The following is a 26,094-nucleotide window of genomic DNA, read 5'->3' as shown; positions in this document are numbered from 1 at the left end:
TTTTGAGGCTTTCTCTGTCTCTGTCAGTGGTCTTATCCTGTTTGAGGGGACGATGTCCTTGAAGACCTCCATCAGAGAGACCATGACCAGCTTTCTGACCGTCACGGCCATGTAGGGGTCGGTCTCCATCAGCATGGATCGCAGCTCTTGCAGCTTCATGATCTGAACACAGACAGACAGTGATTTCATACAGAAACCATCAAGGAGAACCAAACAAAACATTTCCCAAGTCCGCTTCTATGTGCTATGAGAATATTGGTCTATGTGACATAAGATAATACTTTAAATGTAGCTATGGGGTCAAGGAAGTAACAGTAGCCCGAGCAGCCTTACGTTGATGGTGGGTTCTGAGAGGATGTCTGATCCTAGACTGGCGATGCGTAGCTTCCTGTCCATCAGCTTCGGTGTGCGGAGCTTTAGCTGCTCCTGAGGGGTCAGGGCCGGCCCAGTCACAGCCTCATCCTCTGTGGACACACGCCTTGCAACGGAAACCGTTTAGCGTTTGAGAACCAAAACGAAAGCAAACGAAATGGGGCAGGACCTACCTGAATTTGTCCAATAGAAACTTTCATTTCCGTTTTCCGTGAACCGTTTCTGTTCTAACAGAAATGGCGTAATGTATACACCCCAGCAACATCAGAGAGAAGCACCTTATCTACTGACCAGGACTGGGCTACCAATAGTTGGTCTAACAACACATTCTACACAGAGAGGATGGCTGACTCAAGCGAAGAAGGGGTTCATGGGCTCCAAGCCAGTCGGGGCATCTGCTTCCTCCTCAGCTTTTTTGGGTTCAACTGAAAGAGACAAAACCATAAAACCAATTTGGATCAACAGAGCTGTACATTCTAAAACGTTTTAACAACATTTACATTTGAGTCATTGAGCTGACACTCTTATCCAGAGCGACTTACAGTTAGTACAATATGACTTAGGTAAAAATTGACATTTTCAGATGAAGATGTACAAGGGAAACACACATTCGAATCATGATCCTACCAGGTTTCTCCATGCTCTGAGGGACGAGGCCTCTGATCTTGTCTTTGATTGGCAGGAGGTGAATGACCTCTTCTGTTAGCTGCATCTTTCTGGGCATCTTCTCTTAACTCTCTGGCCCCTGCTGCTCCCCCTTGCGCTGTTTGGCATGCACTGGACCACTGCAGGTATTCAAGTAGAAACAAGTAAGGTTAAGTGAGAAGATACGTTGCTCAGGTAACTGTAAAAATAAAGGAAACTCTTCAGTAAATGGGGCATACAAAGTATATTGAAAGCAGGTGCTTCCACACAGGTGTAGTTCCTGAGTTAATTAAGTAATTAACATCCCATCATGCTTGGAGGTGGGTTCGGTTATTCGAATATCAGAACGGACGTTAGTATTTGATTACTTGGGAGAGTATTCATTTAATTAAAATATCTATGTGACATTGCTACATAGAATACAAGGATAGACCATTACATTTCAAATGTTAATAAAAACAACAGTTATGAATTTTTATGAGTGAGCCCCATAAAAAAAAGACACCAACATATTTGTTTCATATGAATGGAGTTGTTGTAGGATGCCTCAAAATAGCTTTGCCTCTTTAGCTAGCTTCTTTACAAAGATATGATGCAGTCAAGACAGGCACTACCAGATGGTATGATAGATAACCTATTGCAGCAACAAGTTTGTTAAACTTGCGCAAGTTGGTCTCTCTCTCCATTTACGTTTCCCCCAAAAAATGTTTTGCTTTCAAACATATTTACACAATCCGGATATCCAAAAACCTCATGCTTAGGGACATGTATAAAAATGCTTGGCAGGCCATTATTTTGGATACCATGGCTATGCTCCCATAGGATGTCAAAGCCCCCATCCACCGGGTACGAGTGGTTGATGAGCATGAAAACGATGTAAACCATATGCCTTGGCCGTCTCAGTCACCAGATCTCAACTCAATTGAACACTTATGGGAGATTCTGGAGTGGTGCCTGAGACTGCGTTTTCCACCACCATCAACAAAACACAAAATGATGGAATTTCTCATGGAAAAATGGTGTTGCATCCCTCCAATAGAGTTCCAGACACTTGTAGAATCTATGTCAAGGTGCAATAAGGCTGGTCTGGCTTGTGGTGGCCCAACGCCCTGTTAAGACACTGTTGGTGTTTCCTTTATTTTGGCAGTTACCTATAGCTATACATTTCAACATGTGTGCACTTTGCTATGATCTACTTGTTGTTGGGATGTACATGAAATGAATAGACAGATGGTACATCACACCATAACACTAGAAAGAAATCCTAACAATCTAAATACAGTATGGACTGTCATTTCCCCCATCGTTTGTCATTACCTCGATGACAGGTCTCTGGTGAGGAAGGAGGCTTTCTGAGCCATGGCCCTAATCTGCTCCAGGTCATCATCCATCATGTCTATTGGCAGGGACTCCACAAACTCCTCCTCCTCCTCTTCATCCTCTGGAACAGACACCAGACATGTATTTAACGACACCAAACAGGTCTCACACAAACAAAATATGATGATGATAACTTTATATAAATTAGGGAATTATTTCAGTGCCATAGTGTGGAACGGTGCATTGTAAACAGTGCATCATTCATCTTGAGTGCTAGATGTCAGGGTCTAGATATTAGGCAATACTGCTGTATGGGTGGGTTGTCATGCTGCACACACCTGGCCTCTTCTTGTAGTGCTCTGGGGGGAGGGGGGACTTGATAGCTGCTCAGAGCTTTTTCTGCTCCTTGCGGTGTTTCTTGTCTGTGCTCTCCTTCTTGAACTGACGGTTCTTCAGCTTGTTGTCAAGCTTCACGTTGCTCGTCTTCAGCAGTCTGCGAAAGCTCGGCTTCCTCTTTTTGCTCCTTGGCTGTTGATAACAAAAGGTCGTTAGTGCTTTGTATTCAAAAGAACAACTTGGGTGATGAATTGGGATTGAATAGTGACTCGCTACAGTAGTGTATTGTGAAATCTGTTGTGAATTTATGTATTGTTTTTAACATTGTATAACTGCCTTGGTTTTGCTGGACCCCATGAAGAGTTACCATGCACCTGCAGCTAATGGGGATCCATAATAAATACAGTAGCTGAATGTATGGCAGCAGATAGCCTAGTGGTCAGAGCATTGGGCCAGTAGATGAAAGGTTGCTAGATCGAGTCCCCAAGCCAACAAGGTAAAAAATCTGTCGTTCTGCCCCTGAACAAGGCAGTTAACCCACTGTTCCCAGGCCGTCATTGAAAATAAGATTTTGTTCTTAACTGACTAGCCTAGTAAAATAAAAATGTCTAACAATGTAACTATTGATGTGGATATTAGTATAATGGTGAGTAACGTTACATTAGTAGACAAAATGTTCTATTCAGTGAAAATTAAAGCTATTGACTGCTGAGAAACTGCACATACATTCTGCTTAGCTACGAGTAAAGATTGGCAAGCAATTCAGCTAGCGTTAGCTACTATCTAGCGATCTATAACAAGAGGTACTTACCGGAGCCATCGTAAATGAATTATTTTAAAAAGATGGGGTGCCTGTTTGAATCGATGTAAAATGTTGCCACACGTGTTTTTTTCCTTTACCGGAAGTATTTATTTTCTACTAGCTAGGCGTAGGTGAAGACCATTGAAGTAAACTGTGATCTCTACAAATTGATTTGAAAACACCGCCACCTACTGGTTGAGAAAACGGTTGCGCTTAGGCGTGGGGTCTGGCAGTCAGGAAAAAAACTGTTTACCATTGGAAATAATCATCTCTTTGATTTATTTACATAATTCATAACTTCTGGTCTGACACAGTATCACATAGGTACTTTTGAATTCATTTAAAATATATTTACAATTGTTCTTAGTACTCAGTATGAAAACTATACAATAGAGAGCATAAGAAACAATATACAATCAGATATGAAACATGTACTGTAGAACCATAAACTACAGTATTGATAATAAAATGTTGGACCTCGTCATAAGTGTTTGGTCAAATGTAAAGTAACAATAGATGTGAGCAACATCACAAACAAGACCAAGTTTTAAAAGTGAATTATGTTTCATGAATAGGTACTTTGAAAAGGTGTCCCATTGCTGTTTTATTCACAACAATATAATAGCTTCACTGTGGTCTCATCCAGCAAAACACTGAAACCTCACGTGGCACAACAGCCCTTGATCATAACTCTCAGTTCTATTACATTACAAATAAGAGTCATTGGACGAAGGCGTCTTCTGTACGGGGGTGTACGAGCCGCGACGCTCGTTCTGAACATTAACACGCGTCGCTTACGGTAAGATTTCGGAAGCGTAACCTTTCACATCCGCGAGAAATAATTTTCAAAAAACTAAAGGTTGAGAAAAAAAAAGAAACCCACACACTGCTCTTGCTAGTATAACTGCTCTTTATTAAGCTTTACGTATCGGCCTCAATGCCTTCATAAAGCTAGCTTAATAAAGAGAAGTGACAGTAGCAAGAGCAGTGTGCGGGTTTCTTATTTTTTTCTCATCGTATTCAACTGTTGCACCTGCAACAAAGATAGCTCATATGTGCTAGTGCCTTTTGAATGACAAAAACAAAAAACTAAAGGTCAAATGTAAAGCGTTAGGGTTCCCATACGGCCATATGTCCATGTTACAGCGATTGTTTTCGGGAAAACAGACGGAGGACAGAGTGGACTATCTCCGAACACCTGTGTGTAAACGGAAGACAGACGACACAAACGTGTTGTCACTGAAAAATACTGTCGACCGCAACTGTGTTAAAACCAGTGTGTATTTCGCATTTGTGAAATTATTTAGATGTGAGAGGGATCTATGTTTATAGAACCGTGCCGCAATTGAGAATCGATTCACGTTTAGATGGGAGTATTTGGCAGTTTTGTCTTTCAGAGTCAATTCGCCCTTTAAACAGAGCATACAAGGTCCTTGGACTAAGGAGTAACGGGAGGCTCCTTTAGTCCAATACTGGGCTAGTGCCACATGTCACACATTTTCTCTATTGCAAATCCTTTCGGAAACAATTGCTCACTGTAATGAAAACCTATTACTGGTAGTTTAGTTAAACTATCCGATGTCAAGCTTCAGACACTTATGAAACGGAAGGGCTCTGTCACTTAATTATTTCCTCATTTTCCTTCTATGTTGTAAAATTGGCTTGGTCAATTAAGTCATATAAATATATCAATGCTTGGAGGTGCACTTTCATAAAATATATATTGTAATGTTAGTGAGATAAAAATCCACAGGTGTAACAAAGGGCCTCACTCAATCTAAGAAACTCCATACCTTTCTGATGGGACTAGACAGACCCAATTCATCACATCTACCTACAGTATATCATCACATCTACCTACAGTATATCATCATATATTCATGGTATACTACCATAAATACTCTCAATTCAATCAAACTGTCAATGGTGTCTGAGGCCTCCATCTTCAAGTATGATGTCATTCTTTAAGGTCCATTTACCATTATGACTCTAATGTGATCAAAGGCTCTCAATTAAAGAGAGGAATGTGATGATAAAAATGTTCCACGGCTGAATCATGAACTCTTCACTACTTGGCTGCAATTCCTGTCCACGTCCTTGTTCTCCTTTATCAATGCATTAAACACCTGGAGAGGAGAAAGAAGAAGGAGAACAAATCTCAATATAAAACTGCAATGATCGTTCTTTTTAGGCACACACAATACATACCTGTAGGTGGTGCTGCATTTCCACAAAAAGGCAGACTATTATATGGGTTATTTCTTATGCATTTCTTTAACTGACATACATTCACCTCTGCAGGTGCTGTAGCATATGAATTGTAGGACCCAACAAGTTTGAATCTATGATAAAGTTGGTCCGAACAGGCCCCCATTAATTAACTTAGACAGGGCTGTAGTGGAGCGGGTTGAGAGTTTCAAGTTTCTTGGTGTCCACATCACCAACAAACTATCATGGTCCAAACACACCAAGACAGTCGTGAAGAGGAGACTGAAAAGATTTGTCATGGGTCCCCAGATCCTCAAAAAGTTATACAGCTGCACCATCGAGAGCATCCTGACTGGTTGCATCACCGTCTGGTATGGAAACTGCTCGGCATCTGACCGTAAGGCGCTACAGAGGGTAGTGCGTACGGCCCAGTACATCACTAGGGCCAAGCTTCCTGCCATCCAGGACCTCTATACCAGGCGGTGTCAGAGGAAAGCACAAAAAAATTGTCAGACTCCAGTCACCCAAGTCATAGACTGTTTTCTCTGCTACCGCACGGCAAGCAGTACCGGAGCACCAAGTCTAGGACCAAAAGGCTCCTTAACAGCTTCTACCCCCGTTCCATATGACTGCTGAACAATTCATCAAATGGCCACTATTTACATTGATCCCCCCTCCATTTGTTTTGTACACTGCTGCTACTCGCTGTTTATCATCTATGCATAGTCACTTCATCCCTACAAACATGTACAAATTACCTCGACTAACCTGGCCTCGGTACTGGTACCCCCTGTATATAGCCTCGTTATTGTTATTTTATTGTGTTACTTTTATAATTTTTGACTTTAGTTTATTTGGTAAACATTTTCTTAACTCTTCTTGAACAGCATTGTTGGTTAAGGGCTTGTAAGTAAGCGTTTCATGGTAAGGTCTACACTTGTTGTATTCGGCGCATGTGACAAAGTTTGATTTGATTATAACCTGAATTATTTTATATTGCAGTGTCTGAGTGACGTATCATTCCCAAATCGTTCCTAGCCACACCAGTATCACACATAATTACAGGATATTTGTGAAGAATTCTGGGAGCATGTCCCAGTTCACACAACAGACTCTAGAAATGGCTTCACCTTAAACACATAATAATAATAAAAATAAAACACTTTTTCCACATTTTGTTACGTTACAATCTTATTCTAAAATGGATTAAATAAAAATGTTACTCAATCTACACACACATCACTCCATAATGACAAAGTGAAAACCTATTTTTCGAAGGTTTTGCAAATGTATTACAAATACAAAACAGAAATACCTTATTTACATAAGTATTCAGACCCTTCGCTATGAAACTCAAAATTGAGCTCTAATGCATCTTGTTTCCATTGATCATCCTTCAGATGTTTCGATAACGTGATTGTAGTCCACATGTGGTAAATTCTATTGATCGGACATGATTTGGAAAGGCACACACCTGTCTATATAAGGTTCCACAGTTGACAGTGCATGTCAGAGCAAAACCAAGCCATGAGGTCGAAGGAATTGTCAGTAGAGCTCAGAGACAGGATTGTGTTGAGGCACAGATCTGGGGAAGGGTACCAAAACTTTTCTGAAGCATTGAAGGTACCAAGACTCTTCCTAGCGCTGGCTGCCCGGCCAAACTGAGAATCGGGGGAGAAGGGCCTTGGTCAGGGAGGTGACCAAGAACCCGATGGTCACTCTGACAGAGATACAGAGTTCCTCTGTGGAGATGGGAGAATCTTCCAGAAGGACAACCATCTCTGCAGCATTCCACCAATCAGGCCACATGGAAGCCACTATTCAGTAAAAGGACCATGGCAGCCCGCTTGGAGTTTGACAAAAGGTACCTAAAGACTCTCAGACCATGAGAAACAAGATTCACTGGTCTGATGAAACCAAGATTTTTCTCTTTGGCCTGAATGCCAAACGGCACAGCTGGAAGAAACCTGGCACCATCCCTAAGGTGGTGGCATCATGCTGTGGGGATGTTTTTCAGCGGCAGGGACTGGGAGACTAGTCAGCATCGAGGGAAAGATGAACGGAGCAAAGTACAGAGAGATTCTTGATGAAAACCTGCCCCAGAGCGCTCAGAACCTCAGACTTGGGCGAAGGTTCACCTTCCAACAGCACAACGACCCTAAGCACACAGCCAAGACAACGCAGGAGTGGCTTTGGGACAAGTCTCTGAATGTCCTTGTGTGGCCCAGCCAGAGCCCGGACAGAGCTTGGGAGGATCTGCAGAGAGGAATAGGAAAAACTCCCCAAATACAGGTGTGCCAAGCTTATAGTGTCATACCCAAGAAGACTCGAGGCTGTAATCGCTGCCAAAGGTGCTTCAACAAAATACTGAGTAAAGGGTCTGAATACTTATGTAAATGTGATATTTCATTATTATTATTTTTTGTTACATTTGCAAAACTTTTCTAAAAACCTGTTTTTGCTTTGTCATTATGAGGTATTTTGTCACGTCCTGACCATAGAAAGCTTTTATTTTCTATGGTAGAGTAGGTCAGGGCGTGACAGGGTGTTTTCTAGTTGTTATTTTCTATGTGGGGTTCTAGTTTAGTTTTTCTATGTTTGGTGATTGGTATGATTCCCAATTAGAGGCAGCTGGTAATCGTTGTCTCAAATTGGGGATCATACTGAAGTAGCTTGTTTTTCACTTGGGGGTTATGGGATATTGTTTATGTATAGTTGCATTGTAGTCACGGTTCGTCTATTCTTTATTTGTTTTGTAATTGCATTACGTTTCACTTTATAATAAATTATGTGGAACGCTACTCACGCTGCGCCTTGGTCCGATCCTTCATCTAACGAACGTGACATATTTTGTGTAGATTGATGAGGGGGGGGGGAAATTATTTAATCAATTTTAGAGTAAGGCTGTAACGGAACAAAATGTGGAAAAAGTCAAGGGGTTTGAAAACTTTCCGAATGCACTGTATGTATTGTCACTTCGTGCAAACGTGTCCATTTTCTCACTTCCCTATCTTCTTATGTTTAGAGGAACTGACCTGGGACCATTTCTTGTTTCCGTTGAGCATGGGCATGGCCGCGATGCAGGCGAACAGCCTATCAGAGTCTATATCCTCTGGGAGGCGTGTCAGAAACTGGGCGCTATGGATGAAATCCATCTGTAGGAGCACATCCTCGTAGAGACGCAGGATCCCCAGACCCGTCCGGAACAGAAACTCCTCGCCGTCACGACAGAACACATCCCACACTCTACATGCCACGTCCAACGGCAATGACTTACTGTACAGAGTGAAGATCCTGTAAACAGATACAGACAGATACACACAGGCCAAAAAATGGCAGTTAGTGGAATGGCACAGCAGCTGTGCTCTGATAACTGTGAATAATGAACTGACAGCATGGCTGGTGTTAAATGTGTGAGAAAACAGCTTGAAGGCCACACTAACATGCTTTCATATAGTTACTCACCAGTCAATGAGATAGAGATCTGGGGTGAGGTTGGAAATCTGGAAGTGGTTAAACAGTCTAGGGAGGTTCTCTTCAAAGAACACCTCGAACGCAGCAAAGTATTTCAGCATCTAGAGGAGAAGAAGAAAAGGTCAGAGACAGATTCAGGGACCACTAATTCAGTACTGTTAAAGAGCTAATCGTGCATCATGTCAAAATCATCCAAAAGTATCTCAAATTTATTGTGAAGCTCAACAAAGTAACTTATAGATGATATGAACATGTGGGGAAAATGCTAATATCAGTCCCATGATTTGAATGGGATTTGTACCACAAATGCTAAAACGTTAGCATGTGGAAACAATGCCTGGGAAACTAAACCAAAGCATAGATTGCTGTCATACCTTGTCCATAGACTGCGTACAGGGTAAGGAAACCAATATGTAATTTGGGTGAAGTATCCCTTTAAATTAGTTTTAGAGAGGACAGTTTTTTTTTTTACTGTGGCTACTGTGGAAGTAGGACTCACTAGATCATGGTCCACTCTGAAAAAGGCCAGCTGACAGGGCTTGTTGAGCAGGTTAGTGAAGGCAATGAAGGCGTCAGCTTCCTCCAGGTTGAGGATTAACACTGCAGCTATGAAGGACATGCCCTGAACCTGAGAGAACAGAACTACCATTTTAGTTCACAATCACCGCATGTACAGTATGGCATAAAATAAAGACTTAAGAGTGCTGTTTTGAAGTGTTACTCACATATCCCACGTCAGGTCTGTAACAGGTGTAGGCCCCCAGCACGCTGTGGAGGAGATCATGATATGGCCCACCCTGTGGTGGAAGACAATCAGAGGATGAGAACTGACATGGAGTGCACGCACACATGCACTGTAATGCGTTTCGTCGGAAGGAGTGGACCAAAGCGCAGCGTGGTAAGCGTTCATGATTTTTTTTTATTAATCACCAAAACACTCAAACAAAATAACAAAGGGAAAAACGAAAACGCACAGAATGCTAAAACAGAAAACAACTACCGTAAATTCCAGACTATAAGCCGCAACTTTTTCCCAGGCTTTGAACCTCGCAGCTTAAACAATGACGCGGCTAATATATGGATTTTGCCCGCTTTCAATTTTTTTTCTTCCAAAAAAACACATTCTGTGACGTGCTCAGTTTTTTGGCAGCATGAAGCTTTCATTAGACCAATGAAATTGCCGAACGGGTTAAGGTCAAACAACTTTTTTGTTTACTGTTTAGATTAAATCGAGCGCTCTCAAACTTCCCATCATTCTGATTACGGTAGTCATTTTGTCACCCTCATCATGGCAAAGACACGGAGAAATGCATATGATGCAGCTTTCAAGTTGAAGGTGATTGATCTGGCTGTTGGAAAAGGAAATAGAGCTGCTGCACGGGAGCTTGGTCTTAATGAGTCGATGATAAGACGGAAACAGCAGCGTGAAGAATTGACTCAGTGCAAAAAGACAACTAAAGCTTACTGCTATTTTTTTTTTTTTTGTTACAAGCCGTGTTTCGTTAAAACCTATTTATTTTTGTTACAAGCCGTGTTTCGTTAAAGCCTGTGTAAAGTTCATTTGTTTCAATGTACCGGTAGGCACCTGCGGCTTATAGACATGTGTGGCTTATTTATGTTCAAAATAATATTTATTTTTAAATTCAGTGGGTGCGGCTTATATTCAGGTGCGCTTAATAGTCCGGAAATTACGGTACCCACAAACACAGGTGGGAAAAGGCTGCCTAAGTATGATTCCCAATCAGAGACAACGATAGACAGCTGCCTCTGATTAGGAACCATACTCGGCCAAAACAAAGGAATAGATGACATAGAATGCCCGCCCCACAATAAAACGGCTCTCTAAGGTCAGGGCGTGACAGTATCCCCCCCCCCCCCCCCCCCCCCCAAAGGTGCAGACTCCCGGCCGCAAACCTGAACCTATAGGGGAGGGTCCGGGTGGGCATCTAATCTTGGTGGCGGCTCCGGTTCAGGGCGTAGCCCCCGCTCCGCCAGCTGATCCCTCCACTTTTGTGTCACCGGACTGCGGACCGCCGCCGGAGACTCCGGACTGGGGGACGTCGCCGGAGGCTCCGGACTTGGGACCCTCGCTGCAGACTCCGTGCCATGGATCATCACTACAGGTTCCGCGCCATGGATCATCACTGGAGGCTTCGTGCCATGGATCATCACTACAGGTTCCGGGCCATGGATCATCACTGGAGGCTTCGGGCCATGGATCATCACTACAGGCTCTGGGCCATGGATCATCACTGGAGGCTTCGTGCCATGGATTATCACTGGAGGCTCCGGGCCATTGATTAACACTGGAGGCCTCGTGCCATGGATCATCACTACAGGCTCCGGGCCATGGATCATCACTGGAGGCTTCGTGCCATGGATCATCACTACAAGCTCTGGGCCATGGATCATCACTGGAGGCTTCGTGCCATGGATCATCACTACAGGCCCTGGGCCATGGATCATCACTGGAGGCTTCGTGCCATGGATCATCACTACAAGCCCTGGGCCATGGATCATCACTGGAGGCTTCGTGCTATGGATCATCACTACAGGCCCTGGGCCATGGATCATCACTGGAGGCTTCGTGCCATGGATCATCACTGAAGGCTTCGGACCATTGATCATCACTGGAGGGTTCGTACGTGGAGCCACACACACACACACACACACACACACACACACACACACACACACACACACACACACACACACAGTAGTGGGTAAGAGATGTACTGTACCTTCTGGAAAATAAAAAGAGGCGGGAATGTGCGGGATATGTCCAGCTTGATCAGGTCCAGACTGGACTCTCTGTCTGCCAGCGATGCCCCATCTAGTATTTAAATACAAACAGATTATTAACGAAAGGAAAAACTTTATAATTTCAGTTTACTCAAATAAACTGATCTCCTGCTGGTTCGACCTCTCTGTATCGTTGTCTGTGCATGACAGACCGAGTAACTCGGTAACCAATGATACATAGAGACACTGATGCTGTGCCAATATTTTGTAACCCTAAAACGATGCCAAGAGGAAGACATCCTGCAAATCTCTCTGTTCAGCTCCATTAAGTCCTGTTGGATCCATCTCCTGAGGCTCTCGTTGGCAACAACACAGTCTTTCTGACGAGCTAGAGGAGAGAATGTGTCACTGTTGGCTATCAGCACTACACCAATGGGCAGATAGTCTGACATGATGGCAGAAACAGACACTTCGCAGAACACTGGAGTAAAAACAACAGAAAGCCTTTGCAGAAAGTTCTCCAGTCTCCTCCAAGCCTGCAAATGATTGCTGAACGAGGGAGATTTGTGCAGCAATGTGGGACACCAATATGGCCAATAGATGTGAAGCAACATGAGGAAATAGCTTTGCCTCAAAGAGGAAGAGAGGAGAATGGATGAGTCTAGGGTCTGAGGAGTTCAGTCTGACACGCGAGGAGCTTGGCTTTAATTCACAGTCTTGCCACCCCCCACCCCCCCATCTCAGACGTACCGTCAGCCTCTGAACCCGTCTCACTGAAACTCCTCCACCTCTCCTTGGCTCTGGAGAGGAAGATGTCATACAGCTCTGTAGAGAAGAAAAGAGGGAAATGAAAGACGATCTCTCGCAATGAGTCAGGCGGTGGGTCCTCCAGCTGAGACGTCTATTATGCATTTTTGTGTAACCCACAAAGGCACTTCCTGGCAGTAAAACCAGTCGGCCTTTTCATCCAGAAATCCCTTCCACTACATACACAACAGACTCGTAAATCTATTCCAGCTGAAAGAGGTGAACGTGTTGCTTTGTTAGAAAACAAACAATATGGTACTACATTTCTACAAGTATAACCTTGGCTATTTTAATACATTTCAATGTAAACTCAGCAAAAAAAAACGTTCCTTTCTCAGGACCCTGTCTTTCAAAGATAATTCGTAAAAATCCAAATAACTTCACAGATCTTCATTGTAAAAGGTTTAAACACTGTTTCCCATGCTTGTTCAATGAACCATAAACAATTAATGAACATGCACCTGTGGAACAGTCGTTAAGACACTAACAGCTTACAGACGGTAGGCAATTAAGGTTACAGTTATGAAAACTTAGGACACTAAAGAGGCCTTTCTACTGACTTTGAAAAACACCAAAAGAAAGATGCCCAGAGTCCCTGCTCATCTGCGTGAACGTGCCTTAGGCATGCTGCAAGGAGGCATGAGGACTGCAGATGTGGCCAGGGCAATAAAGACTGCGCTACAGGGAGACAGGACGGACAGCTGATCGTCCTCGCAGTGGCAGACCACATGTAACAACATCTGCACAGGATCGGTACATCCGAACATCAAACCTGCGGGACAGGTGTGACAACAACTGGCCGAGTTACACCAGGAACGCACAATCCCTCCATCAGTGCTCAGACTGTCCGCAATAGGCTGAGAGAGGCTTGACTAAGAGCTTGTAGGCCTGTTGTAAGGCAGGTCCTCACCAGACATCACCGGTAACAACGTCGCCTATGGGCACAAACCCACCGTCGCTGGACCAGACAGGACTGGCAAAAAGTGCTTTTCACTGATGAGTCACGGTTTTGTCTCACCAGGGGTGATGGTTGGATTCGCGTTTATCGTCGAAGGAATGAGCGTTACACTGAGGCCTGTACTCTGGAGCGGGATCGATTTGGAGGTGGAGGGTCCGTCATGGTCTGGGGCGGTGTGTTACAGCATCATCAGACTGAGCTTGTAACGCTGTGCGTTACAGGGAAGACATCCTCCTCCCTCATGTAGTACCCTTCCTGAAAGCTCATCCTGACATGACCCTCCAGCATGACACCAGCCATACTGCTCGTTCTGTGCGTGATTTCCTGCAAGACAGGAACATCAGTGTTCTGCCATGGCCAGCAAAGAGCCAGGATCTCAATCCCATTGAGCACGTCTGGGACCTGTTGGATCGGAGGGTGAGGGCTAGGTCCATTCCCCCCAGAAATGTCCGGGAACTTGCAGGTGCCTTGGTGGAAGAGTGGGGTAACATCTCACAGCAAGCACTGGCATATCTGGTGCAGTCCATGAGGAGGAGATGCAGTGCAGTACTTAATGCAGCTGGTGGCCACACCAGATACTGACTGTTACTTTTGATTTTGACCCCCCCTTTGTTCAGGGTCACATTATTCCATTTCTGTTAGTCACATGTCTGTGGAACTTGTTCAGTTTATGTCTCAGCTGTTGAATCTTGTTATGTTCATACAAATATTTAAACATGTTAAGTTTGCTGAAAATAAACGCAGTTGACAGTGAGAGGACGTTTATTTTTCTGCTGAGTTTATGTACATGACATCCTTCACTTTGTATATCTTATTCTGAAGGCAAATCATATTTTGGCATGCCAATGGGAATACACAATTATGATGGGAGTTCTATGAGTTATGACTATTAAAACACCATACATACCTGGGGTGATGTTGAGCTCGTTGCCGATGGCTAGGCTCCAGACCTTTCCTCTGACGTTGGGGGGCAAGCCCTGCCACCAGAGCTCCCTCACCCGCCGAGTGTTACGCCTACAGGGGGACACAAACAGACCAGCATGGGCCTACTGAACAACGGAGCCCTGACCTATGCCCACTGACTGACTGGCTCATTGACTCACTGACTGGCTCATTGACTGACTGGCTCACTGCATGACTGACTGGTTCACTGCATGACTGACTGATTTACTGACTGGCTGGCTCACTGATTGACTGGCTGATTTACTGACTGACTGGTTCACTTAATGACTGATTTACTGACTGACTGGTTCACTGACTGACTGGCTCATTGACTGGTTCACTGACTGACTGGTTCAATGACTGACTGACTGATTTACTGACTTTACTGACAGACTGATTTACAGACAGACTCACTGACTGGTTCACTTACTGACTGGTTCACTGACTGACTGGCTCATTGACTGGTTCACTGACTGACTGGTTCAATGACTGACTGACTGGCTGACTGATTTACTGACTTTACTGACAGACTGATTTACAGACAGACTCACTGACTGACTGGTTCACTTACTGACTGGTTCGCTGACTGACTGACTCGCTGACTGGTTCAATGACTGACTGACTGATTTACTGACTGGCTCTCTGACTGACTGACTCACCGACTGACTGGTTCACTGACTGACTGATTTACAGACTGACTGATTTACAGACTGACTGATTTACAGACTGACTCACTGACTGACTGGTTCACTGACTGACTGACTGGTTCACTGACTGACTGACTGGTTCACTGACTGACTGTCTGTCTGTCTGGCAGAATAACTGAATGACTGGTTCACTGACTGGCTCACTGACTGGTTCACTGAGTGACTGGCTCACTGACTGATTTATATACCCACTGGTTCACTGACTGACTGGTTCACTGACTGACTGATTTACAGACTGACTGATTTACAGACTGACTCACGGAATGACTGGTTCACTGACTGACTCACTGACTGGTTCACTGAGTGACTGGCTCACTGACTGGTTCACTGAGTGACTGGCTCACTGACTGACTAGTTCACTGACTGACTAGTTCACTGACTGACTAGTTCACTGACTGATTTATGTACCCACTGGTTCACTGACTGACTGACTCACCGACTGACTGATTTACAGACTGACTGATTTACAGACTGACTCACTGACTGACTGGTTCACTGACTGGCTCACTGACTGACTGACTGACTGGTTCAGTGACTGACTGTCTGTCTGTCTGTCTGACTGGCAGAATAACTGACTGACTGAGTAACTGACTGAATATTGTACTGACAGACGGACTGCCTGACTGACTGGATAGTGTACATAGCTGCTCCGTGCCAGTGGAGAGTTGTTTAGCAGGAAGTGGCTCACATGTTGTCCCAGTTGGGCAGGATGTCGTGGTTCCAGACCACCATGGCGTTGGCGATGCTGTCCTCCTGCTTAAACCTCTCCTTCATCTCTTTCCTCTTCCTCTGGGCCTCCTTTAACTCTGTGGGGATGGGGACAAAAATCCTTTGGTTACACTTTACAATAACTTCAATGAATATGCCATTATACATGCTTATAAATGTTAACAGATGCTTATACATGTTAACAGATGCTTATACATGTTAACAGATGCTTATGAATGCTTTATAATAATTTGCATAAAGCTTTACAATTGTTAAAGTGCATGTAAAGTTACAAAAGTATTTGCAACAGCTACAACAGACAGACTGAGCTAAGTGCCATCTGGAGATGTGTTCAGTCGACAGGCTCGATGCTGCTGACCTCCATTACTCAGCTCTGAGGAGACAGACAGTAACAGTAGCAGTACCAGCAACAGCAACAGTACCAGCAACAGTACCAGTAACAGCAACAGCAACAGTACCAGCAACAGCAACAGCACCAGCAACAGTACAAGTAACAGTACCAGTACCAGTAACAGTACCAGTACCTCTCTTCTTGGCCTCGGCCACCATCTCATCATACTCCTGACGGTGACGCTGGGCCTCCTCCACAGGCTTGGCAGGAAGGTTCCTGCAGAGAGACAAGAGGAGATGGGACACAGTATCAGCCGGTTTCACCGTAATCCGTGCATATCACAGCAACTGAGGACACAAAATGTCTACTTTTAGTCAAGTTTAACACATTGAGGACTTAAGAGAAAGTAAGACCTACAAATGAGAGGGACTTTGCCTTGCAGACAGTGTGTTTGTCATGGTTCAGGCGACATGCTCATATTTCATATACTGTATCTATTCTTAATGAGGGCCCGAGGTCTTGGATCAGAGAGAGCAGCTGAGGAGAAACACAACACTGCTTGTCTCTGGACGCTGCGTTTCTTACTGTGTTCTTCATAGACACCACACCCTGGCCTGAGCCTAGTTGAAAACAATGGAATGTGTGTAAGTAATATGGCTGCAGGTCTGGGAGATTAGGCCTTTCCCCTTGTATGAACCGGGGGGCAGAATAAACCAAAAAAAAGAAAAGAGGAACAGACAAAGAAAGAGAAAGATAAAAGGAGAGATAGTGAGGACTTACGAAGGCCTGTCCTCCAATATAAGAGCTGTGGTGGACAGTGGTTCAAAGTCCAGGTTCTTCCTCCGGCCATGTTGAGGCTGAGTAGGAGACGATCCCCCAGATCCAGCCTTGCCCGCCTTGGCCTCGTACTCCTGCAGATACATCAAAAACCTAAATCTCCATAGAAACTGGAAAACACAGCCCCAGTATATGCATTTCAACTAGCCCAACTAGACTTCTGGGTTTACATTTAAAAGGAAGAAAAGATAGTGGCAACAGGATCAGCTGACAGGATGATGGAGATCACAAAGCCCATACAGGCAGAGAGAGAGAGACAGAGAGAGACAGAGAGAGACAGAGAGAGAGAGAGAGAGACAGAGGGAGAAAGAGAGAGAGACAGCGAGAGACAGAGAGAGAGAGACGGCGAGAGACAGAGAGAGAGCGACAGAGAGAGACAGAGAGAGACAGAGAGAGACAGAGGGAGAAAGAGAGAGAGACAGCGAGAGACAGAGAGAGAGAGACGGCGAGAGACAGAGAGAGAGCGACAGAGAGAGACAGAGAGAGACAGAAAGTGACAGAGGGAGAAAGAGAGAGAGACAGCGAGAGACAGAGAGAGAGAGAGACAGCGAGAGACAGAGAGAGAGCGACAGAGAGAGCGAGAGAGACAGAAAGTGACAGAGGGAGAAAGAGAGAGAGACAGCGAGAGACAGAGAGAGAGAGACGGCGAGAGACAGAGAGAGAGCGACAGAGAGAGACAGAAAGAGACAGAAAGTGACAGAGGGAGAAAGAGAGAGAGACAGCGAGAGACAGAGAGAGACAGCGAGAGACAGAGAGAGAGCGACAGAGAGAGCGAGAGAGACAGAGACACAGAGAGAGGAGAGAGAGAGCGACAGAGAGAGACAGAGAAAGAGAAAAAACAAATGGGGGACTGAGGAGTATGATGGTTGTTGATGACTGCGGAGAGAGATCTTATGAGTCATTTCTAGAGGGGTCAATAAATACCTAGCCATGCTTAATGCATCAGAGCCTGTTGAATTAATGACTAAGTTCAGTCGCTCTACATGACGCCACTGATATCCTATGGGTTTGTTTTGTGCGAGTTGATACATTGAGTATCTTAGACTTAGTGACCATACATCCCTCACCTCCACTACACAATAAAAATTCTCACCTTTGGCCTTTCACGATGCATGAAACTGCTTCTGTATGGATGTCAATGGCTACATTGTCTTGTGTTGTGGCTCCTTCAAGGCATTTATTGGTATAGTTTGGGGGATTGAGTGGCGCACCGGTCTAAGGAACTGCATCGCAGTGTTAGAGGCGTCACTGCAGACCCGGGTTTGGTCCCGGGCTGTTTCACAACCGGCCTTGATCGGGAGTCACATAGAGCGGCGGACAATTGGCCCAGCGTCGTCTGGGTTAGGGGAGGCCGTGATTGTAAATAAGAATTTGTTCTTAACTGACTTGCCTAGTTAAATGAAGGTTAAATAAAATAAATGAATTACATTGGCGCTATCAGAGGAAATGGCTGGTAGGGACAGGGGAGGGGAGTGCCCTCTAAGGAGAGTTAGATTTACCAACACCAGTGAAGAAGAACAGCCCCCCCATAGTAAAAATTGAGAAATAGTCACAGCTCTTTCTCCAAATGTATTGCTGCTGTCCCATAATACTAAGAAAAGTCAGAGATGAACTGTGTATAACCAACACCCATGCATTTCTATTCACAAATGGTATAGCAGAGAAGCAGATAGAGCTCTGGCATCACTTGTAATGTCAAAGTGTATATACAATCACGTAATCAACTGTGTATTCATAATCCTCAAGTCAAATACACCAGCAAACCAAAAATCCTTACATTCCCAGATAAGGAATAAAAGGAATACAATCAATATGGAATAGATCTATTGCACTAGAGAAACATGTGCTCGCATGTACCGTATGTTAGGACGACTGGAACAAAAATATAATCATACTTTGGATTCCAACATTTTGAGCCACAGAGACTAAGTTGCTGGAGCTATGGCAAGAGTTTCAGAGACCTTGGTATTGTTGTAGAATCTGCGATTAATTATTATTTTTATTTTTTTTTATTTTCTAACATGCATTTATTTCCCTTCCCCTGTCAAAGTGCTACAGGTTGGCATGGGCATGAGTTGGATGTTCAATGGAAATGGTTGCTTGGCAGCCCCATGCAGATAGGAGATTGAGAAGATGACAAAGGGAAACTTGAGAAAGTCCATACCCCTTCGCTTAAGAGATTGGGTGCGGACACAGACGTGAGACCACCTGGAATACTCTCCTGATGAAAGAAAAACAGAGTTTGCACTCAAGAGTTAAATAGCTCAATCCCTCCAAAAACAACTCCAAACTGTCTTTCAAACTAAACAATTATTACAAGTACTTCCAATCCACATAAGCATCTTTGCCCTTCGGATAGGGTTAAGAAGATAGTCAACTTTATTAAAAAAGGCCTCTGTTGGAGATCAAACTCTCTCCCTCCCCTTGCATGTAGGCTAACTGCATGAATAAACTTCCCATCATCCGAGTTTCTGTACGGCACATTTGTGTAACACATTACAGACGAACCCTCTGACATCTACACCCTGGGGCGGCAGGTAGCCTAGTGGTTAGAGCGTTGGACTAGTAACCGAAAGGTTGCAAGATCAAATCCCCGAGCTGACAAGATAAAATCTGTCGTTCTGCCCCTGAACAAGGCAGTTAACCCACTGTTCCTAGGCTGTCATTGAAAATAAGGATTTGTTCTTAACTGACTAGCCTAGTTAAATAAAAAAACATCTACACTCTTAGGGAAAAAAGGTGCTATCTGGAACCTAAAATGGTTCTTCGGCTGTCCCCATAGAACCCTGTTTGGTTCCATGTAGAACCCTTTCAATAGAACCCCTTTCAATAGAAACCCCAAATAATTCTACGTGGAACCAACCAAAGAACCCTTTTGGAACCCTTTTTTCTACGAGTGTAAATCCCTGCTCTAACCCACTTAGCTCACTCTAGATGAGATCACTCCTGTCTAGTCATAATCTCAGTAGTGAGGCATATACATGCTCTCACCCCCTTCTGCAGCTGTAGAGTACTAGAGTTAAGTGCACTACTAATCCAGTGAAGGGACAAATGTAATTGGCTTTAGTGTCTGTTTCCATCCAGGCATGAAAACATGTATTATTGCCTCCGACGAGTGTGGAGACAGAACAGTACCTGCAGGGTAGAGTGGGGGAGGTAGAGCAGGAGACAGGGAGTGAGGGAGAGAGAGGGAGAGGAAGAACAGAGCTAGTGGCAGGAGACAAGCCTCATGGCCGAGGCTAGGAGATGGGCATAATTCAAGCCCAGCCGAGGCTCAACACAGCAGGCAAGAGGCATCCAAATTGAGTAAGACCAGCTCCTTAGTTACCCAGGCAGCCAGGCAGCCAGCCCCAGGCACAGAGCCAGCTGGAGCACATACCCGCAAAAGCTGTAGTGGCCTGCCAGCCTCCAACATGGAGGACCTGAACCCTACTCCTACCACACCCTACTCGCTCTTGTCAAGTGTTGGGAAGGAGTAGGCCAAGTACAGACTGACTACAGCCTTTGCCACACTTATCTATAAGCTCTGGTGTCATCATTACAAGATGCTCGATTACAGGAGACACAGAAGGAAGGATATAAAGAATTTACTTGAGCTGTGAGTTGCTATCAGTTTGCTACCTGGTCAGACTGGTATAGGTGAGTTATTGTGAGAATAGGGCCGAGGGATTGATTGATATGCTGTGGTATTACATATTGCAGAAGGCTGCGATTAAACTAATGGTTCGTGTGGTACAATAAAACAAAGGGCTGTAAATGCAATGTATCGCTGGTGAAGGAGTTGAACAGAAGGGGTGTAAATGACTTGATTTAAATGAAATAACGGTAGTTCTGGACTTTCTTTTAAGCTTTAAGCTACGTATGTTAACAAAGTGAGGTTACTGTAGGTATGTAAGGCTGACATAACCTAGATGAATAGGGATTAAGTCCTGACTTACACGTAGGGGAAATTATCTGGGCTAAATATTGAGCTCATTGCATTCAACTAGACTTGCTGGCTTCACTCCCATACACAATACTGTACAGAAAGTTAGACGGTCAGTTAATAGGTTAGTGAATAACTACTGTAGACTTAGGAGCACAGTGACATCAGAGCCTGCATTCAGAAAGCTTCTCAGAGCACAATGCTTGATTCAAAAACGTAAGAGTTTCTCCATTTAAATGATTAGAAAAAATTCAAACAGAATGTTATGTATATGGGGCATAAAACCAGCTCAGCTCTGCAGATTTTGCTACAAAGAGACAGAATCATTTGATCACTTATTTGGTTTAGCCTCTGTGTAGCTTGTTTCTGGTCACAGGTTCAGGAACGTCTGAAGAATCACAACATCTATCTAAAATAAACACTACAAAAAGTAGTGTTGGGAGATTTGAAAAACCACAGTCAATCAATCAACACTATAATAATACTTTTAGTAAAATATTGATCTTGAACTTACAATCTGTAGATACTACGCGATTAGACAGGTTCAGAATCTATGTGAAACATCACAGCACAGTTGAAAAATATATGGCACATGGAAATCATAACGGGCAGTTTACGGAGATAGGTGGAATGGACTGAGAGTAGCTGAGGGGTGGGTATAAAAGCTCTAGATCAGCACTCCAACGATGAGATTCTTGATGTATACGGACCCAGGTCCTCCATGTCAATGAAATCCTAGTTATTATGATTTAAAAGACAAAACTGATCCTAGATCAGCACTCCTAATCTGACACGCTTGAAGAATACAGGACCGGGGTACCAACCTGCTGTATGGTCCTGGAGTCCTTGGGAGGGCTCTCTCTGGCAGCAACCTTTCCAAACAGCTTCCACCCAGGTACATTCTGGGACGGACTCTTTGGCTCTATATGCTTCTTGGAAAATAAACCCCTGAACAGACAGACAAGCCAGGACAATGTGTGGGTAATTATTAATGATGACACACTTTCATTTTATTCCTCCGGTCAGCGAAACAGTTTTGATGAGTAGACATACTGAGAAAACAGGGAAATTAAGGTCTCTGAGTCTCGGAATCATTTCCTAGATCTGACATACAGTCAGGTCCAAAATGATTGGCACCCTTGATAAAGAGAAGCAAAAAAAGACTATCAAATAAATAATAGAAATACTGAGCTATATTGTATATGCTCAGGGAAAGGGATTTTGTTTAACAAGTAATACAAATAATTTAAAAAAATATCGGGATCAAAATTATTGCCACCCCTATTTTCAATAGATCACCTCGCGAGGATAACAGTCTTTTTCTAAAATGTTTTATGAGATTGAAGAAACACATTGGGAGGTAACTTAGACCATTTCTCCATACAAAATCTTTCCAGATCTTTGGTCCTTCATCTGCACTTATGTAGTAAAATACATTTTAGAAAAAGACTCAGTGAAGTTATCCTTGCAAAGGGAGGTATTGAAGAGAATAGAAAACAGGGGTGCCAATAATTTTGACCCCTGTCTTTTTTATTAAAAAAAAATAATAATTTGTTTAACAAAATCTCTTTCTCTGAGCAATTGTATTAGTATAAAATAATACATGTATACAGTACCAGTCAAAAGTTTTGACACACCTACTCATTCAAGGGGTTTTCTTTATTTTAACTATTTATGAAATAGCACATATGGAATCATGTAGTAACCAAAAAAGTGTTAAACAAAACAAAATATATTTGAGATTTTCTTCAAAGTAGCCACACTTTGACTTGATAACAGCTTTGTACACTCTCAACCAGCTTCCTGAGGTAGTCACCTGGAATGCAGTTATTTTTTGCAGATAATATAGCTCAGTATTTTCATTATTTATTATATACAGTATGTTTTGCTCATCTTTCTCAAGGGTGCCAATAATTCATACTAATAAGTCATACTGATGTGGTCCGTTCAGCTGAGTGAGTGATTTGCTGGCACTCTTATTTCATCAATTGAATCAATTTCACCTGATCCTATGTGGGATAATAAACCTAGGGGTTAACACTTTACATTAAGGTGTACTCAAAAGTGTTTATAAAGGAGTTATACATAGTTTATAAACTGTTTATTATTATATATACCAATCAAGTTCTAAGTATTTATTACATATTTATAAACGATCTATGAAGTAATAATTAACTGTTTCTAAATTGTTTACACCTTAAAGCAGGGCTCTCCAACTCTGTTCCGGGAGAGCTAACTACTGTAGGTTTTCAAACTGCACTGGTTCATCTGGTTCATCTGACTCTTGGGAAGTAGATAAAGGGCTTCATTGCCAAAATCCAGAAGTATCCCTTTAATGTAAAGTGTAAGCACCTAGGGGATGTCCTTGTGGGAACACCAATCTAACAGCATTCACTGCAGCTGGCTCCATTTCCACCAGGTGGGTCTCTGCCTGCACTAAATGTTGACTGAGACCTAGCTCTAGTTCTGGCTTTATTCATTATGTCCTGTGGTGCTGTCACAATATCAGGACACATCTCTGTTAGGAGAGCATGGTTAACGGCAGTGACTGCTATTGTAACGGGTGTATATTGCAGCAATAATGCGGCTATACACAGTATAAATGCAAACATGACGTGAAGAGAGGTAAGCAGGCTGAAAAAGTTTGTACCGCTCTTGTCCTTGTAAAAAATCCTCTCGGCACCCTGCAAATAACCTCAGACCACAAAGAAAACAACTAATTTACCTGCCGAAATACTCAGCGATGCCGGGTCTTTTTGACTGTAAGGCCAGTTCAGAGGAGTCCACACTCAGTCCTATATGTCCTGGGGCGGACTGACGTCTGCTGGACTCATAGGTGTTCCTGGAGCTCAGACTGACGTCCATGAACCTGAGGTCACTGTAGCCTTGGGCCCCCAGCTCCACGAAGGTCTCCCCATCCTCATCCTCGTCCCCTGGGCTGAGAATGCTGGACGGGTCATAGTTCAGACTGGTGGTCTTGTGGGACTGAGGATGGAGTCTGGAGGATGGATCACCTCCTGGGTGACCAGATGATGGTTCTGCTCCCTGCCTGGTGTCTGGTTTGACACTGCAGGAGTCTTTCGTTGGTGCTGGGCTTGATGGTAAACCCTGAGAGGTGAGACTGGAAGTAGCACCATCAGATAGCTCTCCTGCCACGTTAGCTTGTTTTCTAGGCTGGGCCCCGGCTCCGTCAGGTTCCTCTCTGACATTGCAGGATTCGTGATGGCCCTCCCTTGCACTCACTGCAGACAAGGAGAGTTTTTCACATTGTGGGTTAGAGATACAGGTTGCAGCTCCATCAGAAATAATTGTTACAGCTGTCTCTGTGTGTAACTTGGCACTGTTGTATCCTATCAATAATCCACCGTTTGCCATTTTGTCCTCCTTGTCAGAGGTCGTACTTCGGTTAATATGTGGTCTAATAACAGCATCACTGCGAAGAGGACTCTGTATAACACAGACGGTGTCTCCAATCGAGAACCCCTCCGGACCAGTCCGGGAGGCTGCTGTGCAGCTCTGTTCAAGCTGTCCATTCCAGGAGTGGGCCAATGACTGCAGTGGCTCAGCTGCTGTCACACAGGCATCTAGTCTTTCTGCAGAGCAATCATTGTTCTTCTGAGCCAGGGAGATCCCCCAGAGAGCACTTCTGTCCATTTCCTCTCGATTCACTGCAGTGGTAGCAGAGCAGCTCCCTGCCTTGGAGGCAACCATTATTGACCCAGTAAACCCGTTTGTAGCAGAGTCGCTACCTGGCTCAGGAATGACACAATTGCTTATAGTGCCACCAGATGGGCTGTCAGTAACTAAATCGAGCATTGTCGTACTCCCGATACGTACACACGCTACTGTGGAACGGGAAATATCCTCTCCTGCTTCACAAGCTGCGTCCGCTGTCAGTCCAACACGTCTCATCCCTGTTGACATGTTTAGAGAGAGGACCTGCGGCGTTGGCGGTATCGTCAGACAGTGGCTGGTTGAGAGATGTGCTGCTGGTCCACTTTTCGTTCACAGACAAAGCCGGTGGAAAAATGCCATTCTCTGCCTTTTCCATGTCATTCACATTCCCCACACCACCGCTCCACAACAAACACGCTGTGGTGGCTGCATCAGCTACAATTGCTCGGTCCCGGTTGTTCCCTGTAGGCTATGCCTATCATGATCTCAGCGTATCCCTAATTACACGATGATGACGCAATCAAAATACGGTTTCTATTTCGAGAGATAGCGGCAGGAAAAGAGAGAATGCCAGTCGTATGGTCGTGTGTAATTTATGTTAGAAAAACCGGCAGCCGCCCCCACTTGGACGGCGAATTTGAGCAGGGGCCATTTTAAGATTCCAATGACGTAGGGGGGAGCGCAAATCCCCCAGCACGCAGACGGAAATCTGGGATGAGGTGACATCTGCTGTCCGTACGGAGCTATAACACGCCTGGCTTATCCGACACTTTTTTTTAAACAGCACAATGCGCAGGTATTCAGGATTTGTTCGTTCAGCATAGGTTTTTAACATGAAGTATCCCGTTGGTCTTTTGTAAAGGGACTCACAACAACGGTGGCAGGCTAAGACCTGGAAAGAGTTGATCACACAATGGAGTAGTTTAATTTGGTTCACTTCATAGCCTACACAGGGTACCTGTAGTGCCCAGTTTAGTTTCAGCACCATAGACAGCGCCAATGAAATAACGTTTTATTTAGCTGCTTAGAGGCATCTAAATAACAGGCTATTCCATAGGCTACTGAAAGTGCAGATTACGTCCGCATTCATTCAACTGATTGATTATATATATTTTCTTTAGATGTTTTATAATCAAAATATAAATATATTGTATAGATGTTTTTCTTGTCCGATTTCCGAATTTCTCTGAAATTGCCTAGACGTCAGACTTCTGATAATATCGCAATCATGGGGCATCATTAACTGCATTTTCTACGGTTGATGGTATTAACCCTGATCAGAAA

General features: G+C 44.0%; 1 protein-coding gene across 7 annotated transcripts; it reads right to left on the bottom strand.

The window, feature by feature from the left end:
- On the bottom strand, positions 1–25,451 carry LOC115157311 (TBC1 domain family member 12). Of its 7 annotated transcripts, none has more exons than XM_029705470.1 (19): positions 23,861–25,451; positions 21,960–22,083; positions 19,375–19,431; positions 17,154–17,284; positions 16,501–16,649; positions 16,002–16,119; positions 14,572–14,678; positions 12,650–12,724; positions 11,899–11,990; positions 9,883–9,954; positions 9,657–9,785; positions 9,149–9,258; positions 8,719–8,977; positions 5,455–5,601; positions 2,676–2,865; positions 2,335–2,458; positions 1,000–1,157; positions 334–797; positions 1–162 (listed from the first exon to the last, which is right to left on the bottom strand). In XM_029705470.1, exons 1-14 carry the CDS (start codon positions 25,057–25,059, stop codon positions 5,530–5,532), a joined length of 2,694 nt encoding a protein of 897 aa, XP_029561330.1. In that variant the 5' UTR covers positions 25,060–25,451; the 3' UTR covers positions 1–162; positions 334–797; positions 1,000–1,157; positions 2,335–2,458; positions 2,676–2,865; positions 5,455–5,529. The 7 variants fall into 7 exon arrangements, with proteins under 7 accessions (XP_029561330.1, XP_029561321.1, XP_029561337.1 ...); XM_029705461.1 differs by having other exon boundaries at positions 10–162; positions 3,485–5,601; XM_029705477.1 differs by having other exon boundaries at positions 10–162; positions 3,485–5,601; positions 16,549–16,649.
- Between the last annotated feature and the right edge of the window lie 643 nt (positions 25,452–26,094).

Source organism: Salmo trutta, chromosome 2 (genome assembly GCF_901001165.1).
Source record: "Salmo trutta chromosome 2, fSalTru1.1, whole genome shotgun sequence".
In the NCBI taxonomy this organism is placed as follows: domain Eukaryota; kingdom Metazoa; phylum Chordata; class Actinopteri; order Salmoniformes; family Salmonidae; genus Salmo; species Salmo trutta.
The sequence above is the reverse complement of the archived record's forward strand: the minus strand, read 5'-3'. Positions and strand labels throughout refer to the sequence as shown.